This window comes from Rousettus aegyptiacus, unplaced genomic scaffold, assembly GCF_014176215.1.
Source record: "Rousettus aegyptiacus isolate mRouAeg1 unplaced genomic scaffold, mRouAeg1.p scaffold_m13_p_1, whole genome shotgun sequence".
Lineage (NCBI taxonomy): Eukaryota > Metazoa > Chordata > Mammalia > Chiroptera > Pteropodidae > Rousettus > Rousettus aegyptiacus.
The window spans coordinates 164,505,847-164,527,042 of NW_023416284.1; the positions used below are offsets into that span (position 1 = coordinate 164,505,847).

At 35.2% G+C, this 21,196-nt stretch overlaps 1 protein-coding gene across 1 annotated transcript in view; it reads left to right on the top strand.

Annotated features, from left to right (window-relative positions):
• PEX7 (peroxisomal biogenesis factor 7) overlaps positions 1-21,196 on the top strand; it is a 70,322-nt gene that overhangs the window by 8,591 nt on the left and 40,535 nt on the right. The window contains exons 4-7 of the mRNA XM_016165848.2: positions 6,960-7,037; positions 7,410-7,518; positions 19,279-19,385; positions 20,995-21,108. Of these exons, the coding sequence (XP_016021334.2) occupies positions 6,960-7,037; positions 7,410-7,518; positions 19,279-19,385; positions 20,995-21,108 (408 nt within the window). The remainder of the gene's footprint in view (positions 1-6,959; positions 7,038-7,409; positions 7,519-19,278; positions 19,386-20,994; positions 21,109-21,196) is intronic.

Here is a 21,196-nt window from a genome sequence, read left to right on the forward strand (position 1 = left end):
TAGCTACAAGCTGATAGCCCGTGAAGGAATTATTGGCAGAGCTATTTAAATATTTTATATAAAGTAGGGAGGAATATAAGCATATGTATATTCAAATATATTTATGTAATATATACTTTATTATCTTTTTTAAAAAAACAGTGGAAGGATAATTAGAAAGCTACTAAAAATGGTTTATTAAGGGAATGGGAAAGAAAGCAGGAGAGAGGGAACATGGATGAAAACAAGATTTTTCCAGATATGACTTGTGTTATAGGTTTGACTCGGGAGCAATTGAAATATTGTAAATACCAAAAAATCACAATTCAAATAATAAAGAAAAACGCAGTTGCTAAAAATTAAAAACAAATTTATTTAATGGTATATCAAAATTTTCCCTTAACCAGATATTAAAATAATTATTTCAAGTGACTTTAAAACCACAGTATTGTAATTATACATACCTAATGGGATGTTTCTGATAAAAAGAATTACAAAGACGTTTTAAACTGCATTCAGAAAAATTAGTGTTGTTATTTTGAAACTCTCATATGTATTTTGTAGGGTAAAGCATATCAGTAATTGTATCATCAGAAATCAAAAGTTTTAAAAGCTATATGAGAATAAAAAAAATAAATAGAAACATTTAATCTTAAAATTGAATGAGAAATATCCAGATAGGCTCATGATTTATTGTTTTCTGTCTAAAAAATTACATATTTCTTAGTTCTTTGGACAGTAAAGACCTGGAAGCCATGACAACTCAGTCACAGTGAATAAATATCTTTAGTGCCAGATTACGGCCTATTTATACACCTTCCCACTAAAAGGAACAGAGATCTTTGAAGTATTTGATTCCAGGACTGGGAAGGAAACGTGAGATAAATCCAAGAATCTTCTTGTGTCAGAAAGCTATGAAGGGCCACTGGGATCGTGTCGAAAGTTTAAAAGAGACAACCTGAAGAGACTGTCACTGGCTAATCATGGGACAATTTGAACATCGAAAAGAATGACAGCAATGAATTGAGACACTGTATACACACAGAGACACACACTTATATGGGTATTTGCACTCGTTAAAAAAAAAAAAAAAGTCACAATTGAAGATTACTGGGACAACTGACTCATTTGGAAAATTGAAAATCAAGGTAAAGAATCAAGGCATTTATCCTGTCTTTCCTGTGTGAATTTTATTATGGTGTAAGTGTCAAACAGTCGACGTGGAAAATTCCTTAAAATGGAATTCTTGCTAATAAATGCAGAAGGAATAACAGAATTGGAAAATCAATATTTAGTAGCCCCTAAAGAAATAGTGACTCTAGGCAAGGCTATCTGTAGATGCTGAAACCATTAATTTAAGATTGCTACATCTTCTGAACAATTTTAGGATTCCTGAAAGTGGACTAACCAGAAATTATATACCTCCTAATATAATAGGAAACTAAAAAAGATTGAACTGAATCTAATCAAGCCTCTAGATCTAACTTCAATTTAAAGGAAATAGGAAGGGTAGAGAAAAAAGTTAACCACCACCATGAGGAAGCAAATAGCCAAGTCCAGAATGTAGATGATTCTACAGGACCATTAACTTTGTTTCTACAAGAAATAAATGTCACTGGAGAAGGAGGCAAGAAAAGCAAGGCAGAGAAGAAGACTTTCCTAGATTAGAAGAGACTTAAGAGACATGACACCTAAATGTAAAATGTGCATTTTGTTTGGATTGTCATTCAAATTAACTGTAAAAAGACATTTTTGAGGCAGGGAAATATAAATATGAACTAAGTATTAGATAATATTAAGGAACTGTCATTAATCTTGTTAGGTGTGAAAATGGCCTTGAGTTTATGTTAAAAAGAAAACTATCCTTACCTGCTGAAGTATTTATGAATGAAATGATCTGATGTTAAAATACTCCAGCCAGGCAGTCTGTGAGTAAATGAGACAGATGAAACGAGATGGGCAAAATGTTAATAATTTTAGATGTTTGATGGATACCTGGGGATTTATAATACTGTTTTACGCACATTTAAAATTTTCTATTGTGAAAAATTAAAAAAACTTTTTACTTCACATTAAAAGAAATATGTAGCCCTTTCTAATATCTCAGTAATTAAAAGTCAGTGTCTCTTTCCTTTGTATTGATACAGATAAGTATGAACGTTCTGGACATAGTTTTTATTTGATGATTTTTAATTAAATAGACCAACTTAAAAAGGGCAATACTATAGAGTAGATTAAAAACAAGCTCTTTGGGAATTGGTTTCAGTAATAAAATTTGTCCTCTCAAACTGTGGTTTTGATGAGGTTCCGATTTCATAAAGCAGCACAAAATATTGTTCAGTGTTTTTTCTTTTTGCAGTTCCCTAATTCATTTTCTTCACTGCTGCCAAGAGTAATTTCATAAGATAGGCCTTTAGAGGATACTGCTTTTAAAGCATAACTGTGTATCTCTCTTCTTTTTTTATATTTAATTTGACCATTTGCCGTGTCCACCATTTGAACGAGAGTGGAGGGGGAAATTGGGAATAGAGAGAAGATGAAAGAGTAGACTAATGTGAGATGTGCTTTGCATTCAAATTTGTTTCTCTGCCCCTTCATTTATTCCAAAAACTGTGATTAACTACTGTCTGCAAAGGTCTGTACTAGGCTTAGTGGGGAAGGTGAATAAGTTAGGCAGGTCATTGCCCTTCTGGAGTCCTTGCCCTCTCAAGGGGAGAGAGGCTTAAGCTGCGGGTTATCTAATTTATAACGTGTGAAGTGCTGCGAATGTACAGAGTCCTATAACAGGGAAAGATCTTGTCTAAGGAAGGGACAGGGAGGGAAGAACAGGAATTTATTCAGGTGGAGAGGTCAGAAGAATAGGTTTAGAAGTAAAGGGAAGTGCATACTTGAAGGGGAAAGCTTCAAGCATGTGTGCCCAGCGCAGTGAGCATTTTGGCTCTTATGTTAAGATCAGTGGAAGGACCTCGAAGATTTAAAATAATTTACTATGAAATATTGCATACATATAAAATATCTGTAGGATGTAAAAATGTATAATGGACAATCACATATTCATCTAGTGGAAGAAATAAAATATTACCTGTGCCGCTGGAGCCCCTTGTTACTGAATCTGTCCTTCCTCTAGCCCCTTTTTTCTAATTTTATCCTTCTTTTCCTTCCTCCCTTCTTCCTAGGAGCAACCACTACCCCGAATTTTTTATTTATATATTTTTTGTTTTTCCTTTTAATTTTACTGTATATGTATGCATCCTGAGTCGTGCATCGTTTTGCATGATATAGACCTCTGGGTAATAAGCAATAGCATAGCTGAATCTCATGTTGAGCGAGGATGGTGAGTTACAGGAGCCACACAGCATGAAACCGCTGAAGGGCTTTCTGCAGGGGGGCAACATTAATTTGTGTTTTATAAAGGTTGTTGGTTGTTTTACTACAGTGTGGATTATGAATTGGAGGTGAGCAAGAATGGATGGGGAGAGCAGTTAGAAGGATGCTATAATCTGGGCGGTATCTTAGAGTTGATGGTAGTAGCCTCTTAAGAGAAATTACATACAAAGTCGTAACCACGGCCCTTTGGGATCTTGTTTCTCCTATTTGACCCTGCTGTTCCTCAAATATGACAAACTTGTTTCCTGCTTCAAGGTTTTCCCCTATTCTTCTACTGGAAACCTTTCCTCTCAAATATGCAGAGTTCTTCTCTCTTTTACTGCACTCGGGTCTCTACTCAGAAGTGATCTCTGACTACTCTAGTGAGAAGTGACTTCCTGCCTTTGTCATTATTTTGTAGTCTCCTTACTTTGCTTTCCTTTGCTTTGTAATTTTTTGAAACTCAAAAACGGAAATTGTGTATTTATTTACAGTCTATCTTCCCCTGCCAAAATATAAGATCTAAACAAACAAATAAGATCTACGAGGACCGGGACATTATCTGTCATGTCTAACATTGTATTCTCCCACCCTCTCTGCCTCATACATAGTAGGTACGTAATAAATATTTGTTGAATAGTGAATTGACTTGCTTTTGGGATAAAGGAATCCCGTCTTGCCTTCTTGGCTGTCTTCCAAACATCTTTCTGGCTGTAAACTTTTTATAGAGTTTGCGGTTAATGCCCAAACCCTGTTCCCACTAGATGTTTCCACTTGACTATCTTGTTGTCACCTCATACTCAGTATGTCTAAAATTACACATTATCTCTCTTCCTCCGGTCTTCCAGTTTTGCTATTGCCGTTATCACTGACAGTCCCCAGGCACAAAACCTCGGTGTTACCGTGCAGTATTCACTAGTCTTGATCTCTGGGGTGCTTTCTGTGCCCATATATGCCTTTGGGGGAGTTTCTGGTCAGTGTTTGCACCTCTCCTTCCTGCTATTGACATTTTAGCCAGCCCTCAAAGGGTCCCGCTTAAATCCTCCCTTTGGGGCATCAAGCTGAATTTTCCATCCCAGCACCCCTTTTATACTTATGTCTATTGTTTTTTTTTTTTTTTTAACACAACATCCTGGCTTGTGCTGTTAACTTTCCTGTGTCCTAATATTTAAACACAATAGAATAAAATATTTATTGAGTCACCTTTATTTCCTTCTTTATTATTCTATTTTTAACCTCACCACATGTGTCCTATTCTTAGTTTTGTCTTAGAGCTCTACTGCTTGCCATGTTGTTGTGTGTCAGCTTAGACAGCTGGCAGCAATACTGCCAACTTCCTATATTTTATTCTCATTGAGGCTGGGTTCTCTCTGAGCCTGTGGAGACTCTTGCAGCTTTAAAAGGTGAGATGTCCAAGGTCTCCAGGACTGTGTTATGCTGGAAATGTATTAGAGGCCGTGGCATCTGAGTTCATGATGTTAGTTTTTAGTTGTATTCAATTATTCTCTAAAATGAAAACAGTGGCTTTTTATAACTACTTAGCAGTGATACCGGTTGTGAAGATAAATTTGGTTGTTTAAATTATTTTAATTCACATTTATGGAGTGTCTATTGCAAGGAGCATTGACATAAAAGATTATTTTGCTGGGGGAAAAGAGTCTTCCAAAATCTAACAGATATGGCAATTATTTAGCATGAATTTTGGTAAAATATGATAAATGCTGAATTAGAAGTTGGTACAAGATACTGTCAGAATGCACAGAAGGAAGAAATTTGCTAAGAAGGAAGCATTGAACTCCTTGAGGAGTTCATCAGGGGAGGCTTATTTCATAAAGGACATAACAGGGCTATTATCTTTTGACGGATGAGCAGGAATTCACCAGGTGGCCAGGGACTTTAAGTTCTTGGGTGTGGATAATTCATGAAAACAAAAGGAAGTAAGCAGGGCTTTATTTCCTTAATATTTATAGCTATCCACGTTCAGATTTCAGCTCTGCAGCTTACTAACTGGGAATCCGGACAAATTACTCACCCCTTTGTGCCTCATGGTATGTGCATCATAGAAATGAGGATTAAATGAGATAAACTACATAAAGTACTTATGACAACATCTGGCACACAGTAAGTGCTCAATAAAGATTTGCTATTGTGGTTATATTTGACTGTTCACATTAGCTCAGAGCAGGGGTTAGCAAACTACTATGGCTAGGCCAAGGTTAAACCCAACCCACTGTCCGATTTGTAAATAAAGTTTTATTGGAACATAGCCATGCCCATTCCTTAAGTATCATCTATGGCAACTTTTATGCTCTACAAGACTGAGTTTAGTAGTTGTGACAAAGATCAAATGGCCCATAAAACCTAAAATATTTATATAGCCCTTGACAGAAGAAATTTGCTAAGCCTGGGTCCAGAGGATAAAATCAAACTCTTTAGCTCTCAAGATCTTCAGTGATTGCTTCCAAACCTATCTCTTTCCATTCATAACTAACAGATGGCTGTAGTGGCTCTTTGGTTTTTGCTGCCTCTTCTATATGCTTTGTGGTTTCTTTAGCGTTCCAGCTGCTCTTCTCTCTTTTGCTTGGATATGGACAGCAGCGGGGCCAGGACTAGGGTGAGGCATTCACATTGGGCACACAATTTAAGGGAGCCCCACCAAAGCACTCAGTAGTCAAAATAAATAATCTCTTAATGTAATAGTTTTAAAAATCAAAATTCATACAGAAAATCTATGATTAAGAAAATAAGAGAATTTTAAATAAACACAGGATCAATTTTATTGATTTTCTTTTTAACTCAGGCTCCAACATGGCTCAGCTTAGCACTAGGCAGCCAAGAACAGGTGACCCATACTTAAGCCACAATAAACCCTAGAAACTCATACTTTCTACGTAAATATGGTAGCTAAAGAGATTTTAGATTCAAAATGACATGCCGATCACATTTAATGACACACTCAGATCCATGCCAGGATTACTCCTATAAAGTATAATTGTGCACGTATTTTGTTGAACTTAGCTTATACTAGCGATGTGTATATAATTTGTTGTATAAAATAACAGAATGAAAAGTATTTTTATATAGTCCTTTTGCAATGGTTCTCAGAGAGCAGTGAAACATAGGTTAGAATAGCAGCATTGGATAAGGCTGTTTACCAAGAGATCTGAAAGGATCACCTAGTTCCTATAAGCTTTTTCTAAGAAAGGCCAGATAGGGATAGTAATTGAATTTTAATGCTTTCTCATAAACATTGACCTGGCAAGCTTTTTTAGGTGACTAACTTTCTAATCTGCTTTGACATTTCTTCAGGGTGCTGCAAACAGTGATTTGTTGGTAGGTTCAAAAATATGTATAATTTGTTTGAGTGAAGAAGGTTTGGAAAGATTCTGTAGAATCCTATTAAAGTAGAATCAGTAAGGGCTAAGTCTGGAGGAATGGACAAAATGACCTTTCCATTTCTCAGATACTGTGTTGAGGTTTGTAGGACTTTATTTACTGTTTCAGCAAAGTGAATTTATTGTTCTAACTGGCTATCAACTGTTATAAAGAGAGAAAATGTAATATTGAACTTGATGCTCTTTTGCTTTCTAAATGACACTTTCAAATATTTTTAGGTGTATAGTGTTGATTGGAGCCAAACCAGAGGCGAGCAGCTGGTCGTGTCTGGTTCATGGGATCAAACCATCAAACTGGTATGTCAGCATTACTGTATTTAGAAACAAATATCCCTCCCTCAAAGCTCCCACTGATTTTTTTTCTTTCTAGAACATACTTCTGTAGCTTTTAAATTAGATCACTAATTTTCTTTTCAAAAAAATATATTAAAGCATTTATTAAAATTAAAAATTATTTAATCTTTTGGCTGTAAACTAATAATTAGCTCAGCATTGATTTTGGCCCCTTAAATGCCATCTTACTTTTCATAAAAATAGACTTTAAAAAGATTCTTGAGATATGTATGTATACTGTGTTTATATAAATATATATATTATTAATGTTATAAATTGTATATATAAAACATACATTTGGATTTACCTCTGATTAATTCTTTCATTTATTTGTAGTGGGATCCAACTGTTGGAAAGTCTCTATGTACCTTTAGAGGACATGAAAGCATCATTTATAGCACAATCTGGTCTCCCCACATCCCTGGTTGCTTTGCTTCAGCCTCAGGTAAGTAATTGGATATTTACCAAAAGCCTTGCTTGTAGTGAGTAAATGGTGGCCTTGCTTTCCCCAGTAGGTGGCACTGTGTACCTTAGCTTCTGGGAGAAAAAGACGCCCCCCCACCCCCCCCACCCCCCGCCACACACACACCAAAAAAAAAAAAAAAAAAAAAAAAGAATTCTTTGTGCTCTTTAGATGATTTCATTCTTTACCAAACTCTAGACAAGAGTTAGCCAGGCCTGGATTACTTTTTAATGATACTAACCATTTGCTTAACGTGTTTCTTTTGGTGAGGAAGAGATGCAGGACGAAGAGCAAGTGAGGGCTTCCCGATCAGTCTCTCCTTTCCTTGATGTTTACTCTCCTTTAGGGATATTCTAAGCCATGGCCACTAAGCCGTAGCAAGGTGTTTTCTGGTATGGTCTTTTTTCTGACTCTTTGCTTTCAATTTTTGTCATTAGTTCTAAAGTAAAGTAGATACTTACATTTATACGTCTCTTTTTTTTATAGAGAAAGGTCATTTTATTGAAATTCAATTATTACACTTGTACTGTTTGCATAGAGATTTACTTATTTGTTTTCTGGGCCAATTTGTAAATCATATAAAACCTGAACTTATTTGTAAGTTGTAGAGAAATATTGCTCAGCTTCTCTACGGAGGCATTTAAAGCAACATAGTCCACCTGCCAGGTAGTCATTCAGATAGATCTCCCTGTCTGCACTTGCTCCTAGCTGCCCTGGAGCAGCTCTCCCCTGGCCATTTGCCTTATTCTTCTGATATCCCTTCAACTCTGCCCTCAGAGCTCTTCAACTTTTATCCTTTACCTCTTCTTCCCACCAGTCCAGCCTGTCTCCTGTTGTCCTGATTTTACATGATGAAATTCAGTGTCAGGGTTCTTCCAGAGGATGACAGAGGAGGAGAAGCTGAGACAACAAAAGCGACACTCTCTTCTGCGTGTGATTATAGGATAGAATTGTTCTCTGCAGTGAGGAAACAATACATGTAAAGGCATTTGGACTTATAGTTCATGTGGTTAAGAATATGGAATATCAGGCCTTAGTGATACTATAATATCTTCCACACCATTACTTTTCATAATGTGAATTAGATAGAACACAACTATTAATGAACAAATATATTACAACAGATTATACATCTTTCAAAATATGGAACCAGTCTAGCTCTTCTTTACTAGCCATTGAGCTGCTTTGCTTAAATGGTTTTATCCTTGGTTTATCAGAACAAAGGTTCCTAATCTGAGTAACAATTTTAAGAATATGTAACATATGCTAATTAATCATAAATATCTGTGATAATTGACAAAGATCATTACTTTTTATTTTTTACTTTAAAACTTCCAAAAAATAAATTTATAAAGAAGAAAATAATATCCTAGATAATGCCTATTCTAACCACGTGCATAATAAAGAAATTCAAACACAAAAACATACCAAATAAAATATAAAAGCCTCCCTTCCCCCCTTCTATATAACCACTGTCAACATTTTCTTGCATTCCTCCATAAAAATTCTCTTGCTCATTTCAGAATATATGGTACAAAAATTTAAAGTATTAATGAGGAGTATTCTTGAGGAAAAAGTCAGATGTTTTCAAAAACTGAATTTGCTTAGCCATGTTAGGTTTTATATGCTTATATGTATAAAACCTCTGTTATTGAAATTGTACAGGAAAATAATGTATGTAAATTTGAGTCAGGAAATCTCCTGTCCCAAATTTGTTTTCCTCATTGAAAACATTGCTTTTACAGGACAGTTTTTGATTGTGAAGATTTCTTAGTAGCCTTAATCCAGTCTTATAGCTGAATTGACTAAATGTTACCACCATTTAGAAAGAGTTCTTAGACTGTAGTTTTGAATACACTTGATGGGAAATAATATCCGTCAATTATATATCAGGAATTATGTATAAATTTATATTATATATTTACATTTATGAAATTGAGACAAATTTAAAATAGAAAAAGAGGTACAACAACATGTTTCTTTTACTACCAATAAACATATGGCTAAGGAAAACTTTCTGAATATATTTTTTCCCAAAGGCTCTGAAACTAATATTTATTGCTTCACTTTTCTTTTAGATAATTTGTGTAACATATTGAGTGCCATTAGCACTGTAAAAAATGTAGAAATAAAACAAAGGTGAACAATTTAATTGGCACAGGCAAAGGCAGAGTCACTCTTCTAGGCTGCCTCCTTGAGTCACTTTCACCCTGCCTCATTAGACATAAAATAGGAAGAATAAACCTATGTCTGCTCATGGTAGTCCAATATGAGGACTCAGATGATTTGGGGAGTGTATACATAAATATAATCTTTATGATACTAATCATTTTTGAATGTGTTTATTTCAGAGCCGCAGATAAACAGATGTACCTCCTCTATCTTTTAAATGTTTGCCAATTTAATGCGTGAAAAATATCTAATTGTTTTTATTTGCATATTCAATTACTAGGGAGAGTGAAAACCTTACATGTTAATTGGCCACCATAGCTCTTCTTTTATGAGTTGCATGTTCGTATCTTTGGTTCATTTTCCTACTGAGAGATGTTTGTTGTTTTTCTGTATTGGTGTATGAGCTCTTTCTATATTTAGGAATTAATCCTCTGTATCCCAGTTTTTTGTTTGTTTGTTTTTTGTTTTTGTCTATCTTTTAACCTATGTAGTTTATTTCTCACTGTAAAAAATTTTAAATTTTTTAGTAGTCAAAACTTATTTTTTTGCTTTGTAGGTTCGGACTTTCATTTAGGATAAATAAAGAGTTGCCTCAGTGAAAGGTAGGAGGCTTTGGCTGGCAAAGAGGGAACATCCCAGGCATAGAGAGAGTAGGATGTTCAAAAGTAAGAACCTCATGCATTTGAAAAACTGGAAGGAAGCCAGGTAGACTGTTGCTTAAAAGGAAAGGCTGGTAAAAGGGCCGGGTAGCAGATAGGGACCCAGATCATGCCTTGTGGGCTAAAGTTAACATTTTGGATTTTGTCCTATGGACAATGGAAAGGCATAGAAGAGGTTTAAGCAAGAGAGTGAGCTGATTAGGCTTGCATTTAAAAAAACTCACTCTGGCTGTTATGTAGAGAACAGTTTAGAGGGGAGCAAGAGTGGATGCTGGGAGAACAATTTAGAGAGAGACAAAATTTTGGATGAGGATGGTAACAAAAGAGATGGAATGAAGCGGGCTAATGTAAGTGGTATTTAAAGGTGAATGTGTAAAACATGGAGGCGGTGAAGAAAGGGATAAATAAAGAATAACTCTTAGATTCCTGGCAAGGACAAATTCATAAATGATAATGTCAACTGAGATAAGAAATATGTTTGCAGAAGATCTGGAGTTTTGTTTTAGAACACATTGAATCTGTGGGACACACATATGGGGTAGTTAATGAGCAGGTTGAGTATGGAGCTGAGAAATTTGGCCTTCTGAAAAAAAATTGTGTCATTGGCTCATAAATGATAACTAAAGCCATTGCAGTAAATCAGAGCACCTGGGAAGAACTAATTAAAAGAAACCTTAGAATAGAGCACAAGTTAGTAAACTAGTATTTTTGTCATAGTTGAAAATCCATGGATGTGGAGGGCTGACTGTGTGTTCTCTGCCATTTTATATAAAGGACTTGAGCATCAAGGGATTTTGGTATTCTGGGGTATAGGGGTGCTGGAACGAATCTCTTGCCGAGATGCCAAGGGATCACTATACTTAAGTTTCAGAGAGTCATAATTTATACATGGATATTTTTTATTTTTATTTATTTATTTTTAATGAAGTTTATTGGTGTAACATTGGTTAATACAATTATGTAATTTTCAGGTGTACATTATCTTTTGACATCTGTATGTTCTATTGTGTGTTTGCTACCCAAAGTCCAGTTTCCTTCAGCTACCATATATTTGATCTCCTTTACCCACTTCACTCTCCCCCTAAACCCTATATTTGACTCCCTTTACCCCATCTACATCCCCCCTCCGCCCCCACCCCACTAGTAACCACTAATCTATAGTCCATGTCCGTGAGTCTTTGTTTGCCCTGCTTATTTGTTGCTTTTAGGTTTATATCCCACATGTAATTGATATCATGTGATTTTCGACTTTTTCTATCTAGCTTATTTTGCTTAGCATGATTATCTCGAGGTCCATCTGTGTTGTTGCAAATGGCAGTATTTCATCTCTTCTTATGACTGAGTAATATTCCATTATATATATGTACCAGAGCTTCTTTAGCCAGTCATCTATCATAGGACACTTCGGTTACTTCCATGTCTTGGCCACTGTGAATAATGCTGCTATGAACATCGGTGTGCAAATATATTTGGATATGGGTTTTCAATTCTTTGGGGATTGCTGGATCATATGGTAGATCAATTCTTAGTTTTTTGAGGAAGCTCCATACTGTTTTCCATAGTGGCTATACCAATTTTCAGTCCCACCAGCAGTCTATAAGGGTTCCTTTTTCTCCTTATCCTCTCCAACATTTGTTATTACTTGTCCTGTTGATTATAGGTTATAACAGGTATAAGATGGTGTATTGTTGTGGTTTTGATTTGCATTTCCCTAATAGTTAGTGATGTTCAGCCATTTTATACATGGATTTTTGACTGTGCAGGGGAATGAAGCTCCTAAGTTCTAGTTCATTGTTCAAGGGTCAGCTGTACTGCCCTCAGATCAAATGACTCACTGACAGTTTTTGTAAATAAAGTTTTAGTGGAATATAGACACGCCTTTCATTTACGTACTCTCTATGGCTACTTTCACACTACAGTGGCAGAGTTGAGTAGTTGTGAGAAGACCAAATGGTCCTGAAAGCCAAAAAAATCTTACCATTGGTCCCTTTACAGAAAATGTTTGCTGGTATAGAGCCTTGAGGGGAAATCAAGAAATGGAAGCTCTTTGGGTTGTTTAGGGGAGGATAGAAGACAATAGCTACAGAAGGAGGTAGAGTGCTTCTGGCATTTTCTCCTTGTTTAATTATCATCCAAAGATAAGCAATTGGTAGGATAATTGTTTCTTTCTTGATAATAAACTATATCAATGCCCTGAGTTATTGAATTATGTTACGCGACTTCCATAGGAAATATAATGTCACAGAAATCTTTTTAATTTGCTTTTTATTATTTTTTTATTGAGATATAATTGACATAACATTGTATTAATTTCAGGTGTACAACATAATTATCTATTATTTGTATATACATATTGTGAAATGATTACCACAATATGTCTAGTTAACATCTATCACTACGCACAATTATAATTCTTTTTTAATAATGAGAACTTTTATGATCTAGTCTCAGCAACTTTCAAATAAACAATACAATATTATTAACTATAGTTGCCATACTGTACATTACATCTGCATGACATTCATTTTATAACTTGAAATTAGTACCTTTTGACTACCTTCACGTATGAAAGTTCACCCTCATCCTTACCTCTAGCAACCACCAATTCGTTCTCTATATGTTTTTTTTTAATTCCACTGTAAGTGAGATCATATTATTTTGTCTTTTGTTTATTATTTTTTAATTCTAAAAATTAAAACTGACCAAATGCCCTTGAGTTCTGTAAGTATTATTAGGCATTAAAGATGCTCAGAAGTGGAAACCTTTAGGCAAATTATGTACAGAGAAGTGTGTTCTTTTAGATTAAGCAATTTTTTGGATCTCAGATGATAGTGAATAACAGTAATTTCTATCCATAGAGGGGCAGTTAATTTAAAAAATGTTTTGTTTGCTGATTGAAGTTAACAGTATTGTTTCCTAGAATAAAGAGTAGTACACTATCAACAAAAATGTTTTACTGTTATTTTTTTAAACTTATAAATTGTCACAGTTTTTTTAATCCATAATCTGAATTAAATCTTTTTCAAAATATCAAGGTTTTTTTAACTTATAAGTTGTCACAGTTTTTTTAATTCATAATCTGAATTAAATCTTTTTCAAAATATCAAGGTTTTGGGATGGGATAAAAAATATATTTTTCCTTGCCACATTTTGTTTTCCAAGCCTACATTGATCTTTTATCTTTCTGTGGTGCAGCTAACCATAAGTCTGGATGTTTATTAAATAAAAGATAGAAATATTAATACATTTATTTTGAATAAACCCTTTAGGCTACATATACAATTTCAGCTAATCACCTTTTATTCTTTTAAATTCTTTTAATTTACTGTAAATGCTAATGAGTTTCATGCTTATAGTGAATCATATCTGTAAGATGAGTACAGTTTAGTATAATGGTTACAATTTTTATAATTTTACTACTGGTGAAAAACCCTAACAAAGAGACTATTAGTGCAGTTGAATTAAAATTCTTACGAAGATTCTAATCAAATTGATGTTAGCATTATTTTCTTAACGTAGGCGTGCCCTTTGGCCTTATATCCTACAGTTTTAAAGAAGTAATTTCCAGTCCTGAGTGGAATTAGTGGTTTCCCTTTTAGTGAAACAGTGAAGACAAGTTCTGCTGGCAGCTCTGATTGGCATCATTCATAATAAACTAGAATTGATTAATATAATTTTACATATTTGTGAAGTTTTAGTAAATAAAATTCTTTGAACTACAATAGAGTTTAAACGTTTCTTTATCTTACTATTGTATATAATTTTGTTAATTTCTATTATTATTTAAGTTTTAAATTTTTTTCACTTGCTTTTAATCATTGTTCTTTTTTTCTCCATAACCCAATGCAAAATCTGACAATGACAGGATTATGAACTAATACAGCTGTATTTATATAAATGTAAGGCAGAATTGTGTATATTAGCCCTTAGTTTGGGTAGAGTCTCACATACCTCTTCCTTTTACATTGGACTTTTGTGTAGCTTGTTATACATAATATTGACTCTGAATGGTGCATACAGAATGTTCACTATATGAGACTGAATAGAAGATTAATTTTGTATAGAGAGCAATATAATCCTAAAACTTAACTTTTAAAACTACCTGTATATTGTAAATAGGTATTACATAAAAAATCTTTTATGAACAGAATGACATTCTGCTTTAATAGAGAAAAAGACCATCTGTTTAATGACATCACTTTCACGTGTTATATTAGAAATGAACATAAATAGTGGTCATATCAGCCAGGACTTCTTTAGTTGGACTTGAAAGAAATTCTGACCCAAGCTGCTTTAGGAAGAAGGTTATTTATTTGCTCACATAGTTTAGAAGTCCAGAATGAGATCTGGCTTTATGGACATGCCTGGAGGAAATAAGGCTCAAAGGACGTTCTTGCCATCTCTTATGTTCTGTCTTCTGCTGAGTTGGTTTCAGTATCAGGCACCAGGTGATAGCAAGATGGCAGTAGCTTTCAGTTCCCAGATCCTTTCTGGTTTCTGGCTGGTAGGAAAAAGTGAGAAGTTCTTAGGTATCTAAGAAAGTTTCATTTTTTCATTGGCTCTGAAGGGTCTGTGTGGATGTCCTAAACTAACCACCATGCCTGGGAGAGGGGTACGTAGTGTGTTGGTTGGCTTCGGCTCAGCTTAGCCTCTGCAACTGGGAATGGGAAATGGGAGAGGATAGTGGTACTCAGACTACATACATTCACTGAGAATGGAAAGAGTGAATCCTCACTAGATGGAAGCAGATGGATACATTCTAGGGGGCCATTATTCACTAATATGGTGACCCACTCAAGGCTTAAAATAAATCTAAGGGGATTTGATGAGAATCAAGCACTGGATCTATGGAGCTTTAAAATATGTCCCTTTAAAAAAAATTGTCCAAGAATTCAGTCACTTTCAAAGTTGTATGGTATATGCAAATCTGGAACTAAATGTATCATTAGCTAAGTTAAGACAGGCCAAAAGGGGGAATTTTTTAGAGGTTTAGATCTAGATTTACCTTCCATAGCAGAGTTCTCTAAGGACATTAAATTTTGTCTAGCTCAGAATTTATGTTTCTAAGTTATATGAGCTAGCAGGGAAGAATATTTGAGCTCTTACAGAAAGAGGACTAATATGAAGTAGACTTTTTTTTGAACCATAAAAACTAACTTTCTACTATTACAGATCCCATATAGTTGCATTAAGTGATAGCCATGTCTAAATGTGTGGAGGTCTAGTAGTTAAAAAAACCTCATTCTACTCAAACAAAAAAGTTGAATTACATCCGATAGGCATCTGGTATTTCAGTTAAATTGAATTATTTGGACCCGATACAAATCCTTTTGCTACTCAGTTCACAGTTTCACGCTCACTGTTTACACTCATTCCTCCTTACCCAGCTACTTCTTAACCTGCTGCAGTTTGCAGTTAGATATAGCAGCCAGCACTTCCTGTTCGATTTTATGCATTTAGCCAGTGGCAGGTCTGCAAATGATAAGAGAAGCTGGTAATTCAGGTGACTCTTTGGCACCATCACAGGCCCCTGATAAACGTCTGGCTGACAATGAAATATGATTTAAAAAACAAATGTAAATACAGATGTCCTGGTGGCTCAAAGTGTTGAGTGAGTCATTTGGCCAGAAGGTCTCTCTCCTACCTGGAAAACAAAGTGATGAGAATGAAGCTACCAAATGGGTATAGGAGGAGTGACTGTCAAGGAAGGAGAATTCTTAGCTCCTGCAGAGCAGGTCTCACTTTTTTGTGCCCTTGAAATTAAACTGCAAGAGGAGACAGGCTGTGGTACTTTTTTTAAATGTTGCGCTCCAGTATGCTGGTAAGGAACCAAAATATTGTCCCAGAGAAATTTAGAATAACTTGTTTTGTTTGATATTTTATTGAAGTATAATACACATATAGAACAGTACATAACCTAAGTGTAGAAGATGATGAATTTTCACAACGAACACATCTGTTATACCAGCACCCATATCAAGAAACAGATGGTTTCCAGAGGCCCTTCTCACATCCTTCTAGTGGTGATCACCCATCCCCAGGGTGACCACTCTGCTGCCTCTAACAGTGCAGATTAATGTTGCCTGTTTTTATGCTTTTGTGTCTGGTTTCTTTGGTCAACATTTTATTTTATGGGATCCATCTGTATTAAGATTATTTCTTAATCTCCCTTGTCAAAATTCATTGTAATGTTTTGGTACTTTAAATCATTCACATACTCATATAAATGTAACTTTTAGGGTAAACACAAGCTCATTGCACTTTAAACAATGCTTTAGCTATAGCTATAGCAGACTTTATAGTTTCAGACCTAATATTACAAATAAATTTTTGAAAGCTAGTGTACATTATCTAGGCCTTTCTTATGTTTTATTGGAAGCCTCGTGCTGAATCAAATGTTTTTGTCTGGGGCTAGGCTTTTAGAGACTAAAACTTCATGTGAATTTCATTACTCCCTCTAAGATGATCAGGGATCTCCTTTGCCTACAAGTGATAGAACTTGAGTTATCTTAGGTTGTTACAGAATTTATTGAAAAGCAACCCCAAAAAGGGATGGGATACTTGAATGGCTCCAGGACATAGTCTCTAATCCCGAGTTTTCTCTGCTCATTGACTTGACTCTCTACCCACTGGCTTTCTTCATACAGCGAGACACTTGGCCACTAGCGTCTCCTCAATTTTATAACCTGTAAATTCTGTCATAAGAGATGGACTAACATTTTTTCCGTTATAGTTCAGAAAAATTTCAAGTACCTCCCTTTGACCCATCAGCTGTGGTTAGGGCAGGAAATAAGATACTATGACTGGCCTTGCTTGGACTTTTCACTGGCTGGTCAGCTTCTCTTATCAGTTGCAGACGTGCTACTGGCAGCTGGTCAGCCGCGTTGAACCTTATGGCTTTCTGGAATCACATGGCAAGAAGTGAGCGGGTGTTGTTCCTAGAAGAGTCTTGCTGGACAGACCAGACACAAGATGTCCACGGCACCCTGTTTTATATAACGGCCCCTCAAATAACGTCATTCTGTTCAATGTCGTTTCATTATAATATTGGTGAGGTGCTGTAAGAACATAACTTGTTTATATCAATTAACCTATGATAAAATTGGTTTTGTTATTTGTTGTTTCACTTCAAAATTCCAGAACCTATTGATGACATTAAGTGAGGACTTACTGTACCCTGAAGGCTAGGGAGAATCATGAAAGATCATTTTATCAAAGCTGTTTAGAAATCTGAAGCAAATCCTGCTGACTGGTTGCTAGACCACAGGTAGTGATTATAATCAGGGCCCCAGAAGATATATGAAGCTCTAATCTGTACTAATTCTGAACAATTTCCATTTGTTTTTTTCTAGACTCATCATTCCTTCTTATCCTTATCATTCTTAGCTAGATCCAAAAATACTAAGTTCTCTCTCCTATAAGAGTGGTTTTCAACCTTTCGTCAAGTAGTAGGATGGTGTTTTTAAATATGTTTTTTAAAATCCCACACACAAAGCAATAGTATGTATTTATGGATCCATAAAAATGTAAAAGTATTAGAAAAACACAGAGTAAAGGGAAGCATACCAATTTCATGATTGTCGTGGCCCCTGGACAAGGAAATGGGTATGGGATCAGAACTACAACAGAGGTTTCAACTTTATCTGAAATCTTTTAGTACTTTTATTTCTTTTTTTTAAAATTTTTATTTTATGTATTTATTTATTTAAATTTATTGGGGTGACATTGGTTATTAAAATTTAATTACAATTCAGTAATACATCCTATGCACATTGCATTGTGTGTTCACCACTCAAAGTTAAATTTCCTTCCGTCACCATATATTTAACTCCTTTTCACTTATCTACCTCCCCACTTCTCCCTTTCCTCTGGTAACCACTAAACTGTTGTCTGTGTCTATGAGTCTCAGTCATGTTCATTTGTTGCTTTCAGTTTTATATCCCACGTATGAGTGAAATCCTGACAATGAACTAAAACACTTTTATTTCTAAAATAACTTTGGGGCTAATGTGACAGAATGTCGTGTGTGTGTGCGTGTGTGTGTGTGTGTGGGTGTATGTATGTACATATGTGTGTATGTATGATGTATGATTAAATGTCCTCCCTCCCCCCAATTTACAGGAAAAAATAACACAAATTAAGAGAATAATTCCTCAAGAATCAGCCAGTGTGATTGAATGGCACTTCTCCAGCAGCATGAGGAGTCACAGTGGTGTAGCTGTAGACATGTGGAGCTGGACCTCCCGGTTCCCGTACCAGGTCCTGATTCTACCAGGTCCCGATTCTGTCACTTGCTCTCTCCAGCAACTTGTTGCATCTCCATGTGCTTCAGTTTCCTTCTTTGTAAATTGCTACAAAAAAACTACTTTTTAAATTATCAGAAATTTTCATCTTGTTTTCTTTTCCAGGGAGAAAAATATCCCTCTGTCTGGCTCATGAACATGTAGTAAACACAGAAGCTAGGATTTAAAAATTCTCCATTTTGGCTTGGTACACTTTGCCTACATTTCACAGTAAAATTGTTACTGTTTTCTGTTTCTTCTAGGATATGCTGGTACAGGATACTAACCTTGAAGTGAGGATTTTCAGGGCCTTTTCCTCATGAAAAAGACACTGGATGTGTGTTTGGTTACCAATGTGTTTTTTTCACAGTGCGAGATTCAAACTTTCCCAATTTGAGTAGATCTAAAAAAACACAATCATGATGCATTACCTTTTGTAGTTCATCACTTTTAGTTGTTTCTATGGATTACTTTAGTTAAAATCTGTATATATGTATACATGATATATGGATGGCGGTATCCTAACAGTGAAAGCAGGGATTTTCCCTTATTTATCATCATGAGCACAATATCTCACTGAACATCCGAGTGGTGTGATGGAAGGTGATCAGGTCTTCCTCTTTCACCAGGTGATCAGACTCTGAGAATTTGGGACATGAAGGCATCAGGAGTCAGAATCGTGGTACCAGCACATCAAGCAGACATTTTGAGTTGTGACTGGTGTAAATACAATGAGGTACTCTCACTGACTCTGTCTGGAGCTGCTGAGCCCTTGCCGATGTTGAAATGTTCTAGATTTTATTTTATGTTTGTTTATATGGATTTTGGTAGTGTTTATAGACCATTAAGTTAAATTCAGTCCCTTTCATTTCGAATTGATGGTCATGAGTGACCTGCATTAGCATTAATTGGATTTAAGTGCACATTAAACAAGCAGAATAAGAAATAGAAATTCTCAAAGTTCAACAGTGCAGCCTTACTTGTTTGTTTGGGAAACTGCTTTACAATTTATGGGGATTTTTTCTTTCTTGCTCTTAACCCTGCCAATTTGTATCATCTTTTGCTTCCCACTCTTGTTCACTTTGCTAGTCAGGCTGCTGCACTATTTGTAGATTGATTTTAATTTAACAGTCCATCAGTTTTTAAAATTTTGTTTCATCCTCCCTTATAGGTCTAATCAAGCTTCATGCTTCTTTAAGAAAGCAGTGTCCTTTTGTAACTTTTTTGCAAAGCTTCAATTAATCACAGGAGCATATGGAATAGAAATAGCAGTGGAATAAATATGTGTTGATACACTATTCATGTATATTTATGTATTTAAAGTAGTCTGTTGACTGAGACAAAGAGGTAAAACATATGTCTTGTATTTTCTCAGATTCACATTAATTAATGCAAATTTAGAGAAGATTTATATTGGCAGAGTTTTTTTTAAATAAAGTGAAAATAGATTTTAAAAAATGCAGTCCTCTTTCAATAGTAGTGCTTAATCAAAATAAAATCTCAATGTTAATAACTACAGTTCAAATCTTTCTCATCATAAATGAATTTTCCATAAAGAAAAATGAAATCATGGACTATATATTATACATTTGGAAATTCTAAAAAGGATGCCAGTATATACTGGAGAGTGGTTAAAATTTTTTTTCTTGAAATCATTGAAACTTTTCTTCAGATGAGCTATCCTGAAGGCCAAAACATTCAGACAATGAATTATTGCCCTGGTTGACATGGGATGGGGCTGAATGTGAACCCAGCACTTGGCCTATTCAGCCAGGAACTCTGAGTTTACTTGGGTCTATAGATAGCAGAATTTGTAAAACCCGACTAGATAGGAGACTTACCATTTATTTGCATAGATTCTCAGATACAATTAGATATTACATTGAGAAATGGCCTGTGAGAGTTGGGAACAATGATTGAGTTAGATTTAGAAAAGCATATAAATATTTAATTTATACCCTTTGCTCTTTCAAATATCCCTAAATTAACAGGCCTTTTGCCTTTAAATACCTGGTAAAACTTTAATCCCTTATGTACTTATTGACATTACTAAAGGTGAATTGGAAGATCCACAGTGCTGTTTGGGACTATGCTCTTTTCTGTTGTGTGTAATGTTCCATCACACACATAATGCATATGGCATTCCTTTTCTCGCAAGTCGCTAAGTTTTGCGTTTTGATGTGTATTTTGATTCCTTTCTATACTTGTCATACAACTTCTCAAGAATGTCTCCTGGGTTCCAATTAAATAATGATCAGAAAGTAGACATTATTCCTAGTAGGAAAGCATGGATGCTGCTTAATTGCAAAGATGTCAAAGTTTACTTTTCTCTGAATTGTTTTCAGAATTTGCTGGTGACCGGGGCGATTGATTGTAGTTTGAGAGGCTGGGACTTGAGGAATGTTCAACAACCAGTGTTTGAACTTCTTGGTCACACCTATGCTATTAGAAGAGTGAAAGTAAGTTTTTATCTTTTTGTTGTATATGTAATATAAAAATATATATATAATTAATGAAATATTTTTAAAAGGTTGGGATTATTCGTTT